General features: G+C 35.3%; 1 protein-coding gene across 1 annotated transcript; it reads left to right on the top strand.

Moving 5' to 3' along the window:
- Positions 1–11627: 11627 nt before the first annotated feature.
- On the top strand, positions 11628–12700 carry LOC139900195 (uncharacterized). Its single transcript, XM_071882987.1, has 3 exons — positions 11628–11651; positions 11738–11789; positions 12246–12700. The coding sequence occupies exons 1-3, from the start codon at positions 11628–11630 to the stop codon at positions 12698–12700; spliced, it is 531 nt and encodes a 176-aa protein (XP_071739088.1).
- The last annotated feature ends 684 nt before the right edge of the window (positions 12701–13384 follow it).

Here is a 13384-nt window from a genome sequence, read left to right as displayed (position 1 = left end):
AAAAAATTTAAAAACCACAAAATAAGTTTTGTATTAAATACAAGATACTTTGTTACATTTAATATGTCATGAATTTAATTTAAATCATTGGAAGTAAATGAGTTGCAGATTTAAGGAATCATTAAATTTTGTGAGCTATTTATTATTTCAATTAAAAACATTTTGAGTAACCAAAATATAAAAGACCTTGTTGTGCTGAGTGTTTTACATGTAGGCAGTAAGGTAACAAAAATGGCTTACTGGTTTGCCCTACATGTTGTAGAGCCAGCACATCAACAAAAATTGTCTTTTATTTAAAGTTCAAACATACCCAGCTCAGAGATGAGATAGTTAAAACGTTTCTCATCTAAGGATTTTGTTAATAGATCTGCTAACTGCTGGTCTGTTGAAATAAAGTGTAGCTCCACATCTCCTTTTTAAACATGTTCCCTTATGAAGTGATATCGAACGTCAATGTGCTTTGTTCTTGAATGCATCACAGGATTGTTGGTGATAGCTATTGCACTTGTGTTGTCACAGTAGATTGGAGTCTTTGTAACATGAACACCATAGTCTTTCAGCTGGTTTTGCATCCATAGTACTTAAGCAGTACAACTACTAGCAGAAACGTATTCTGCCTCAGCAGTAGATGTGGACACAGTATTTTGATTTTTGCTCGTCCAGATGACTAGCCTACCACCCAGTAACTGGCAACCACTAGTAGTACTTTTCCTGTCTATTTTACACCCTGCAAAATCAGCATCTGATGAAATGTCCCGTTCTTATTGATTAAAAACGTTCCATATTAATTGATTTCGTTGCGAGGTTTTGACCTCTATATGAGACATTTTTCAAAGACTGCATTCATTTTAAAACAAACCATAACCTTTATTTCATCAATAAAGGTTTAAAAAGCTTTACGTAGATTATCAAATAATGATAATCTAAAATATCCTGTTTACACACGACTATTACATAATGGTTTACAATACAAATATGTTACAACGAAATAAGTTTCTTGAATGCAGTTTTTACACAGTATCATACAAGCATGGACTCCAAATCTTGTCCTTATTTATGTATGCAACAGCAGAAGCTCTTAATAATCACCTGAGAATAAACATGCTTAAAACGTCAACAAAAAAATGTTGGTAAGTTATAGGTTTAACCTATATATATCAAATCGTAACAATAGACCACAAGATTTCATATTTCAATATACATCCCATACATAGATATAAAAATCATTCATATGGTGAACACCTGGTAATCGACATTAACAAGATGCATATATAATAATATCCCCATCATTCCGGGACACCCTTCGGATATGATATAAATTTCGAAGTACTAAAGCATCCGGTACTTTGGATGGGGTTTGTTAGGCCTAATAGATCTATCTTTAGGATTCGCGTCAATTAGGGTGTCTGTTCCCTAATTCTTAGATTACCAGACTTAATAAAAAGGGGCATATTCGATTTTGATAATTCAACCATAGAATGTACTTTCATGTACTTGTGTCTATTTTGTAAATCATTTATAAAACCTGCATGTATTCTCATCCCAAAAATATTAGATTTTAAAAGTGGAACTATAACTCACTTTCACAGATTTTTACTTCGTCGGGAAGTAAGACTTGGTCACTGGTCGATTCATGAACCTATAACAAATATGTACATATATATCAAAGTATGTTTAAAATATATTTACAATACTTTTAATACATTTTGATGTTTTAAGTTCATTAAGTCATCTGTCCTCGTTAGTAACCTACAACTAGTTGTCCAAAGTTAGATGTACAGAAAAAAAATTGATATATATTATCTTGAATCAATCCACAACCCAATGTATACATGTCTCAGGCTAGATCACAACTCAAAGTATATATATTTTTGGAATCAACCTCAACCCTGTATAGCTAACTCCCACATTACTGCATATAGAGTGTCTATGGTTGTTCCAAATAATATATACACATGGGTCGATATGATATGTCAAAACATTTGCATACGTGTCTATGGTATCCCAAGATTACATAATATATTAGAATACATGTATAATACAATATAAGTTAGCTAGGATATGATTAATATAGATTTGTTACCAATTTTCACATAGCTACAACAAGAAAAATTATCCAATATTATTTTACCCATAACTTCTTCGTTTTAAATCCATTTTGAGTGAATCAAATTGCTATGGTTTCATATTGAACTCTATTTTATGAATCTAAACAGAAAAAGTATAGGTTTATAGTCAGAAATATAAGTTACAAGTCGTTTTTGTAAGAGGTAGTCATTTCAGTCGAAAGAGCGACGTCTTGATGCCCATTTTGAAAAACATACTTCCACTTTAAGTTTAACCATGATTTTTGGATATAGTTTCATGTTCATAAGAAAAATTATTTTCCCAGAAGAACAACTTTTAAATCAAAGTTTATCATAGTTTTTAATTAACTAACCCAAAACAGCCCGCGATGTTACTACGACGGCGTAAATTCGGTTTTACGGTGTTTTTCGTGTTTCCAGGTTTTAAATCATTAAGTTAGCATATCATATAGATATAGAACATGTGTTTAGTTAATTTTAAAAGTCAAGTTAGAAGGATTAACTTTTGTTTGCGAACAAGTTTAGAATTAACTAAACTATGTTCTAGTGATTACAAGTTTAAACCTTCGAATAAGATAGCTTTATATGTATGAATCGAATGATGTTATGAACATCATTACTACCTCAAGTTTTCTGGATAAAGCTACTGGAAATGTGAAAAATGGATCTAGCTTCAAAGGATTCTTGGATGGCTTGAAAGTTCTTGAAGCAGAATCATGACACGAAAACAGTTCAAGTAAGATTTTCACTCGAAATAAGATTGTTATAGTTATAGAAATTGAATCAAAGTTTGAATATGAGTATTACCTTGTATTAGAAAGATATCTTACTGTAAATAAGAAAGATTTCTTGAGGTTGGATGATCACTCTACAAGATTGGAAGTAAGCTAGCAAACTTGGAAGTATTCTTGATTTTATGAAACTAGAACTTGTAGAATTTATGAAGAACACTTAGAACTTGAAGATAGAACTTGAGAGAGATCAATTAGATGAAGAAAATTGAAGAATGAAAGTGTTTGTAGGTGTTTTTGATCGTTGGTGTATGGATTAGATATAAAGGATATGTAATTTTGTTTTCATGTAAATAAGTCATGAATGATTACTCATATTTTTGTAATTTTATGAGATATTTCATGCTAGTTGCCAAATGATGGTTCCCAAATGTGTTAGGTGACTCACATAGGCTGCTAAGAGCTGATCATTGGAGTGTATATACCAATAGTACATACATCTAAAAGCTGTGTATTGTACGAGTACGAATACGGGTGCATACGAGTAGAATTGTTGATGAAACTGAACGAGGATGTAACTGTAAGTATTTTTTTTAAGTAGAAGTATTTTGATAAGTGTCTTGAAGTCTTTCAAAAGTGTATGAATAAATATTAAAACACTACATGTATATACATTTTAACTGAGTCGTTAAGTCATCGTTAGTCGTTACATGTAAGTGTTGTTTTGAAACCTTTAGGTTAACTATCTTGTTAAATGTAGTTAACCCAATGTTTATAATATCAAATGAGATTTTAAATTATTATATTATCATGATATTATGATGTACGAATATCTCTTAATATGATATATATACATTAAATGTCGTTACAACGATAATCGTTACATATATGTCTCGTTTCAAAATCATTAAGTTAGTAGTCTTGTTTTTACATATGTAGTTCATTATTAATATACTTAATGATATGTTTACTTATAATAATATCATGTTAACTATATATATAACCATATATATGTCATCATATAGTTTTTACAAGTTTTAACATTCGTGAATCACCGGTCAACTTGGGTGGTCAATTGTCTATATGAAACCTATTTCAATTAATCAAGTCTTAACAAGTTTGATTGCTTAACATGTTGGAAACACTTAATCATGTAAATAACAATTTCATTTAATATATATATATATATAAACATGGAAAAGTTCGGGTCACTACATCTGAATACCCAATTAGCTCAAAATCCTGGTCTTTGGGATACCAAAGACCACGTTTAGCAGTAGATTTCAGATACCTAAATATCCTTTTTACTGCTAGCAAGTGTGACTCTTTAGGATCAGCTTGATATCTGGCACAGAGACATGTGGCAAACATAATATCTGGTCTGCTGGCTGTGAGATAAAGTAGGGATCCAATCATACCTCTATATTCAGTGATATTGACTAGTTCACCATTGGGATCAGCATCTATTTTAATAGTTGCTGCCATTGGAGTCCCTATATCCTTTAAACAGGCCTGACCAAATTTCTTTAGCATATCTTTGATATATTTATCCTGACTTATAAAAATTCCATCATCAAGTTGTTTAATTTGCAATCCCAAAAAGTATTGCAAGTCTCTCTGTAAGCACATTTCATATGTCTTTGACATAAGTTTTGAAAAATCTTGACAATGTTTCTCATTTTTAGATCCATAAATAATATCATCCACATATAGCTGTACTAGCAAGAGATCACTATCTGTCTCGTTTGAGAACAAAGTGGTGTCAATTGTTCCAACTTTAAAACCTATACCAGTGAGATACACATGAAGTATCTCATACCACACTCTTGGAGCCTGTTTGAGGCCATAAAGAGCTTTGTCTAGCTTGTAGACATGGTCTGGATATTTACTGCTTACAAAACCAGGAGGCTATTTGACATAAACTTCTTCTTGCAGCTTCCCATTTAGAAATGCTGATTTAACATCCATCTGGAATACCCTAAAGTTCATCTTAGCAGCATACACCAAGAACAGTTTGATAGCTTCTATCCTAGCCACTGGAGCATAAGTCTCTCCATAATCCAATCCTTCTTCCTGTTTGAAACCTTGAGCTACCAATCTAGCTTTGTTTCTGATCACAATCCCATCTTCATCCATCTTGTTCTTGAAAACCTACTTGGTACCAATGATTTTCTTAGTTTCATCATCAGGTTTAGGTACCAATGTCCAAAATTTATTCCTATCAAACTGGGAGATCTCTTCTTGCATAGCTCCTACCCAGCTTGGATCTTTGATTGCTTCATCAGGACATTTAGGTTCAATGGTAGACATAAAATTTACATGCATACAGAAATTGCTGGTTGCATGCCTTCTTGTTTTAACGCCACTAGCCAGATTACCAATGACTTGCTCAATTGGATGCTCTTTTGTCCATCTAGTGTTATGAACAGGTGAAGTTGTTGTGAAACACACAACATCTTGATCATCAGATGGTTCAAAGGTAGGAGCAGCAATTGGAGACAGCTGTTCAGTATTAGTATAACCAGTGCCAGCTTGTGATCCTTCAGAACCAGTAGACCTATGATCAAGTTGCAGGACTTCAGTAGAGCCAGTAGGTCCACTTGGTTTACACACAGATGGAACAGAGTGTTCCATCTCATCATCAGAGAACTCAGCAACATGGATTGGTGAGGGATTTGCAGCTGGTTCCTCTTCATCATAGAGACCTTGCTGAGTAGGCTCTTCAAACAATAAATCTTCATCTTCTTGACAGGAAGATGAAGCTGGGGCAGTTTCATCAAATGTAACATTAATCGATTCTTCAAAACAACCCCTTCTTTTATTGAAAACCCTATATGCCTTTGACATGTTGGAATATCCCAAGAATATACCTTCATCAGCCTTGGCATCAAACTTGCCCAACTGATCCCTATTGTTTAGAATGAAACAGGGAGTGCCAAATACATGAAGAAATGAGATTGAGGGTTTTCTTCCTTTGAGAACTTCATAAGCAGTTTTCTGATGTCTTTTCACAATAAGAGATCTATTATGGGTAAAACATGCCGTGTTCACAGCCTCTGCCCAATATGAATTTTTCAGCCCAGACTCAGCTAACATAGATCTTGCTGCTTCAATGAGAGTTCTGTTTCTTCTTTCTGAAACACCATTTTGTTGAGGTGTTCTTAAAGCAGAAAAGTTCTGTGAAATACCTTTATCAGCACAAAATTCTTCTAATGTAGCATTTCTGAATTCTGTACCATGATCACTTCTTAGCTGTTTCACCCGTTGCCCATTTAAAAGCTCCATTCTTTTGATAAAATTGATAATTTCATCAGCAGCTTCACTCTTTTGCTTCAAAAAGAATACCCAGGTGTATCTGGAATATTCATCAACAATAACCAGTGTATACTTCTTCCCACTACAGGTGGCCACATTAACAGGACCAAAGAGATCCATAGGAAGTAAATGAAATGGTTTCTCAACAGATGAGATTTGCTTTGATTTGAATGAGGCATGGTGATGTTTTCCTTTTTCACAACCAGGACACAGTCTGTCATTTACATAAGACATGGTGGGTAGCCCAGACACCAAACTTCTACTGGATAATTTGTGAATATCTTTGAAGTTGAGATGTGAGAGTCTCTTGTGCCATAACCATTTCAGGTTGTCTGCTGCCTTCGAATAGAAACAAGTATCAATTGTTGTGACTACTGTGTTCATGTCAATTTGATACATGTTTTCATGACGTTTTGCAGTCAGCAGTGGCTTCCCTGTCTTATAAAAAATAGTGCCAATTTTCTTTCTGAATTGGACTATCTTGTTCTTGCTTGTCAGTTGGCTTATGCTGAGTAAATTATGTTTAAGCCCAACTACATATGCAACATTTGAGAATGTGACATTCCCATTAGTCAAAGTACCAAAACCCTTTGTGTAACCCAACGAATTATCTCCATACGAAACAACTGGACCATCTTTTTCTTCATAGTCCATTAGCAGGGACTTACATCTGGTCATATGTCTCGAACATCCACTATCGAGATACCAGATTTGCTTGTTTTGAATGCCCTGTACAGTAGCTAAGAGATTAGTTCTTTTTGGGAACCCATCCAAGGATGGGTTCTGGAAGGGTCATCTTTGATGATCTTTTCCTGTCTGCTGGTTTGCTTGAAGAAGCATCAGCAGACAGGGTTGAGGTAAAAGGACACCGGTTGGCTAAGTGAAACTTGCTGCCACATTTGTAGCATTTTCTCACATTTGGTATCGGTGATGGGTCATACACATTGTAAAGGGGATCGGGGCGATGTTTGGTTACTGCCTCAATAAGCTAGTCAAGCTTGACTTTCATAATCTCAGTGATAGACAGCTCTTCATTCGAGTCCACTTTTGCTTTTCCCTTAAGGGCAGCTTTCTTCTTGGAACCAGTACCATAGTCATGACGTATTGCTTTGCCTTTATCATTTGACGAGCCAGCGTGGGAAGTTACTGGCTTGTCTACTGACGCTGATGAACTAGAAGATGTTCTTCCTGCTGCCTTAGACTTGCCAGTATTACATTTGACTGGCTTGTCTGCAGCTACTGGTTGACCAGTAAGTTTGTCATCAGCTGGCTCAGCATAATTGGAACTTGAACACGAAGGGGAATCAGTAGATTTAACTTTTCTAAGATTATTTTCAGTGATTTCCCTTTTGATACGTCTTTCTTTTGGAGTCATGTAGTAGATGCTTGAGGGGTTAGTAGTCTCATCAATTGAGGTACTGGCTTCTCTTGCTCTAACCGCATCCTCCAAAATCTCTTTCATGGCAGGTGGTGGGGACACAGTAGCAGGTCTAACAAATTTATTCTTCAGGACCTTTTTACCTTTAACTATCTTGGCAAAAGTATTTGGCAAGACAGCTTCAGGATCTGTTTCAAGAATTGGGTCCATGAAAGTAACCTCTGCAATGGCAGCAGTAGCAGCATAGTCACCAGCAAAAAAAGCTTCAACTTGGGTAGGCACCTGCTCGTTAACACACTTTGCTGTGCGTTGAGCAGATGTACACCATGAAGCGACAACCTTTTTAAGATTATCCAGCTAGTTCTTGACTTCTGCTGCCTCAACGTGAAGAGACCTTAAAGCAAAATTTTGTTTTTCGAGTTTTGAAATATCATCTTTCAAGATTTTAACTTCATCATTTTTGCATTTAAGTTTCTCATTTAAAGATTTGTTGTCTGATATCAAAACTTCTTCACGTTTGCTGCCTCTACATAAGTTAACTCTTAGGTAGTCAAATATTTAGGCCTTTTCATCATCAGTATAAGTTCGAAAATTATCAACCTTATACATCAATTCAGTTTTCCATTGAGGAGAATCTCTTTTCTGATCAGCTTCCCTCATATCAGCCAAAAAACTTGCTACCACTATCATCCTCATCAGACTCCTTGACCTCCTTGGCCATTAAACATAGCTTATTTTCTTGAGCATAGCCAGCACCATCATCATCAGTATCACTATCAGAGGAAGACGATGAGCTGGTTTCATCTCAATCATGATGCTCAGCAACTAGAACCTTTTCTGGCTTTTTACCCTTCTTATCAGCCTTAGCACTTTCCTTCATCTGAGCTTTCATAGCTTTGTACTTGTTTTTGTACTTGTCAGCTTTTGAGAAAGAGTTAGCATGTGAAGTTGAAGGTTTCCTGGACATGCATTCAGTAGCAAAATGTCCAACCTTTCCATAATTATAACACTCAGATTTAGGACCCTTGACTGACTTGCTACTATACCTAGCACTCGGTTTCTTACTCCCTTTGTATGACTTGCTGGTTCTATTACGATTGAACCTTTTGAACTGCCTAGCCAGTAAAGCCATACCTTCAGCAAACCCTTCTGCATCACTTTCACCATCACTGCTTTCTTCGAACCCAGTACCACTATCCACATCACTCCCAGCTGACTCTTCTTCTGCCAGCAACTTTTGAACCAGTAAAGCCTTTTGAGCTTTCTTTTTAGCAGCAACAATAAGAGCAGTATCATCTGTCTTAAAAGATTTTGAAGTGGTGGGGGCAGACCTAAAGTTTTCTTTTAAGTTAAGTTCAAATTTAGCCTCTGCCTTCTCATGGTTCCAAAGTGAACTGTAGAGAGAAGACATGTTAAAGTTCTTTAGGGTCTGAGTAGTTCTTAAGGGGTCAATAACAGATTTACATTTAGTGGGCAGTGAATCTATGAATTTGTTAACTTGTTCAAACTCAGTATAGGTGACATTCAGAGTGATCAGGTCAGCAATCAAGGAGTTAAACCTAATGAAGGTTTGCTTAAGGGTTTCGTTCTTGTAGGCAAAGAACATTTCATATTCTTGTTTTAAAGCAATCATTCTGTTCTGCCTAACTTCTCCCATACCCTCATAGGTAACATATAGATTGTCCAACATAAGCTTGGCATTTTCTTTTCCCTTAATCAGTTTGAACAGTGGGTTAGGCAAAGTTATAGCTAACAAGGTTCTGATCTTAGGGTCAAGTCCAGCACGACGTTTATCCTCAGCATCCCATCTAAAAGGAGTGAGAATAACCTCTCTGCCAGGAACAGCAGGAGTGTCAGCTGTAGCTGGTGCACTACCAATAGTCTCAGTAGGCACAAATGGACCATCTATGGTGATACCAGGCATGAGTGGGTCAATAGACTCAAGGTGAAGCATGAATCTTGCCTTCCAAGTTTCATACTCATCTTCATCAAATTTGGGTGGTCTATTGGATGAGCCATTTTCAAGGTAAGCTGTATTAGAATATGCAGCCATGAGAGAATTCAGATCCAAGATATTAATTATCAAGACTGAAGCTTTGATACCAGTTGTTGGTCCCTTGATAACAACATGAGTATTGTAGAGGGGGGGGGGGGTGAATACAATTTCTTTTCAATTAACTAAACAGTTAAACTTGATTAGTATTCAAACAAGCAAATAAATAGAGTCACAGGTAATTTTCAACAGTTATTCTTTATTGATTGAATCACAAAGAATCACAACTATCCTTGGCGGAATGATAGTTGGTTGATACAGATTACCTAGATTATAGCTAAGAGGTAAACTAACAGCTATTACACGTTTTGACTCTATAAAATAAACCCACACCACTAGTTGTAACAATAGTGGATACAATAATTTATAGTAATCCTATTAACCGTGTAATGGTTCTATTGTCCACTGGTACATAGGATGTCTGTACTTGTGGAGACAACTATATCAGAGAGCATGCTCTCTTCTTTCCTCTTTGGTGGCTATTTGCAGGAACACCCCAATTCAGTTTGGCACCACTATTTGATTAAACAAATAGAATGTTGTGTTCCCTGGGTGATGACAAAGTATAACCCATGTCTACACATGCGTTAACCTTCTGCATTCCCACGTGGTCTTGTAAGGTCACTTGTCAGCCGCCGATGCGTGTTCTTTTCTGTTCAACTTTGTCTTTGACTTTTGTTGAATAGTACCATTAATGTAGACCACTCGGGAAACGACTATGCTTATAATGGAGCATAGCTGTCTTGTGTAGTGAGCTGCATTCCAGCTGTGCTGGTTCTTCATTGCTGAGCCACTTCATGTTCTTGAATTGCTGAGTACACATCATGAGCAGCAAACTAAACACTCGACACAGCTATATCTGCTGTCTATACATAAACAAACTTGTGTTGACTGCACATAACACTTTAGTGCAAATAAATTACAGTTTTGTCATAATTAAATCCTTAATTATTTTGGGGACTCAACACTTTTGTATATCATTTCCAATACCAAGACTTGATATTATATATTACATAATTGATACAATAATACATGTAGTACAAATATAATAAATAAAGATTTGAAAAGATTTGCAAAATCAAATCTTTATATAAAATAAGATTTACAAAATCAAATCATATTTTATAAATCAAATCAAATCTTATATCTTATATAATATATGATTTGCAAAATCTAATCAAATCTCTACATATTTAGATTTGTAAGTATATTTATACACATAAAAAAGCTTACTTAATTTATTAAACCATTAACTAATGATTAATAAATTAATTTCTGATTAGAAGGTATATCAAACAATTTACGATTGGCCTTTGTGTGTGACCGAATAGGATAAAAGGACTTTTATTATTTAATGTTATGGGCATATCTTCGGAATATATGTACCACAGTCAAACCACGGTCGAACCGTAGCCAACCCGAGAACATATTTCCAACAAGAACCATCCTAAATCCGTCGCTAATGTGTTTTTTTCCTTGCAAATATTTTTTTCTAAAAAATTGCAATTCCCCTTTTTTCAGCTTTTCAATCCAGTATGATCCATCCACATATCAAAACAAAAATTCTTAGAAGCACTAAATTACATTCAACGTCTTAAATATCCTCTAATAATTTGCATTCAATTGTCCAAAAACAAAAATAGGAAACTGTTACATTTTCAAAACAAATTGCATCTGGTAAAGAACACAAAGGTACAAAGATTAGAAACGGTTACACTTTCAAAACAAAATTACAAAACATGGAAAATGTAACAAAATCCCCAAATAAGTAACATCTCTAATCAAATTCTCTAAAAAGATCTTGAATCGTCGCATGTCTCCTTGTAAATCAAACTAATGATACGCTTCACATGGCCTCTACAAGTTAACCTTCAAATTGCAGGTTTAGTGATTCCTAAAATCACTGAGATCGCTCTTCCCTTTTCTAATTCTTAGCTCCTTTACCACATCTTAAAATATGTGATAGTTTATGAACATCGGATTTGAGATTTAGAGTTTTGGAGTTGTTAGTATTGATGTTAGGACTTTCTAATTGAGTTATATTTAGGCAGTTTTAAATAAAAATGGAAAAAGTATTTGATTATAAGGTAGTACTCCGTACATATTAGTAGGTTGGTTTTGAATAAAAAATGGAATTGATGGATGTGAAATAAATTAAATTGGTGTTTTTCAGGGAGTGACATCCATTGGATGGGATCTAATCGGACAGACCCTAAGAGCACTCGGTGTCCACTACAAAATTGACCGTCCCCCCTAAATCGACGCCGGGATCGATGATCGGTCGACACCGGCACGGCGTCGATCCCGCCGTTGATTTCCAGCCTCCAAAAGTCGACGGTGAGTTCCAACGACTGAATTGTTTGAAATTTTAAAAAACTAGCCGTTTAACGGCTAGTTTTGGTATTTTTTTTTACTCTATAAATAACACTACATTTTTATCATTTTAACATACACACTCATTATTCACCTTTCACCACATTTTATCTTTATTCATCAATTTTTTTTATCTTTTTTCCCAAAATATGTCGTCATCTTCGAGTACTTCCGGCGACTCGTTCACAAACTATACACTAAACGTACTTGAAAATTTATCCGGTGAATAAGAACATGATCGTTTGATTTGTATGCTAACGTGTACCTAAGAGATCCTACTTTGCACGACATTCACCGTTTGTATGAAGGTCATGAAAGGATTCATGGTTTTTCGGGCATGTTGGGTAGTATAGATTGTATGCACTGGGCATGGGCAAAATGTCCAGTTGCGTGGAGAGGAAAGTATATGCGAGGTGATCACAGTCACCCAACTATTATGCTTGAAGCCGTCACCTCGTATGATAATTGGATTTGGCATGCGTATTTTGGTGTTGCGGGTTCAAACAACGATATTAATGTGCTAAACACTAGTGATTTGTTCAACTCAATGCTTAATGAGGAAATGCCTGACGTTCCTTATCAAATAAACGGGGTTCATTATAGCAGGGGGTATTATTTAGCTGACGATATTTACCCAACTTGGGCGGCATTTGTTAAGGGATTTTCAAGTGCCGTTGACGAAAAACGTACTTACTTTACAAGGAAACAAGCGAGCGCTCGCAAAGATGTTGAAAGAACGTTTGGGATCCAACAAGGCCGTTGACATATTCTTCAGCAACCCGCACGAGCTTACGAAGCGAATATAATGAGACAACTAATGTACACGTGCATCATGATACACAACATCATTATCGAAAACAATGGATACAACCTTGCTGAGAATGATTGGGTAGTTGAGCCTGTCCAACATATACAACGTACGTGGATCGATAGGTGTGACGCTCGTGCAAGAAGAACAAGGGAGTTACGTGATAGAGAAGTGCATGAAGGCATACGATCTGATTTGGTTGAACATTAGTGGGATCTTCGTGACGACTTATGAATTTTATTACGTGCTAGTTTATTTTATGAATTTTATTAAATGTAATGGTTTATTTTATGAATTTTAATAAATGTAATAGTTTATTTTAATAAATGTAATAGTTTATTTTATGAATTTTAATAAATGTAGTAGTTTATTTTATGAATTTTAATCAATTATTTAGTTTTTATATTATATTAGTTAAATACAATATTTAAAAATCAATTTAAAAAATAAAAAATAAAAAATGGACACTGAAATTGACACTAAAATAGACACTGTAGACACCTCCACCTTACACACTGTCAGTCAATTTCAGTGTCAAAAATGGACACTGAAATTGACACTAAAAAATCAACACGGACACCTCGTGCTCTAAGTAAATTGAATGGATCCATGTGATGTGTGTTTCAATATCTTACTCCA

This window comes from Rutidosis leptorrhynchoides, chromosome 3 (genome assembly GCF_046630445.1).
Source record: "Rutidosis leptorrhynchoides isolate AG116_Rl617_1_P2 chromosome 3, CSIRO_AGI_Rlap_v1, whole genome shotgun sequence".
Lineage (NCBI taxonomy): Eukaryota > Viridiplantae > Streptophyta > Magnoliopsida > Asterales > Asteraceae > Rutidosis > Rutidosis leptorrhynchoides.
The sequence above is the reverse complement of the archived record's forward strand: the minus strand, read 5'-3'. Positions and strand labels throughout refer to the sequence as shown.

Excerpts from the sequence above, each read along its gene's own strand:
- LOC139900195 (XM_071882987.1), top strand. The coding sequence starts at position 11,628 with ATGGAAAAAGTATTTGATTATAAG. Across the intron at positions 11,652-11,737 it reads AAAAAGTATTTGATTATAAG|GGAGTGACATCCATTGGATG; the intron begins GTAGTACTCCGT and ends GGTGTTTTTCAG. Across the intron at positions 11,790-12,245 it reads ACAGACCCTAAGAGCACTCG|GTCATGAAAGGATTCATGGT; the intron begins GTGTCCACTACA and ends GTTTGTATGAAG.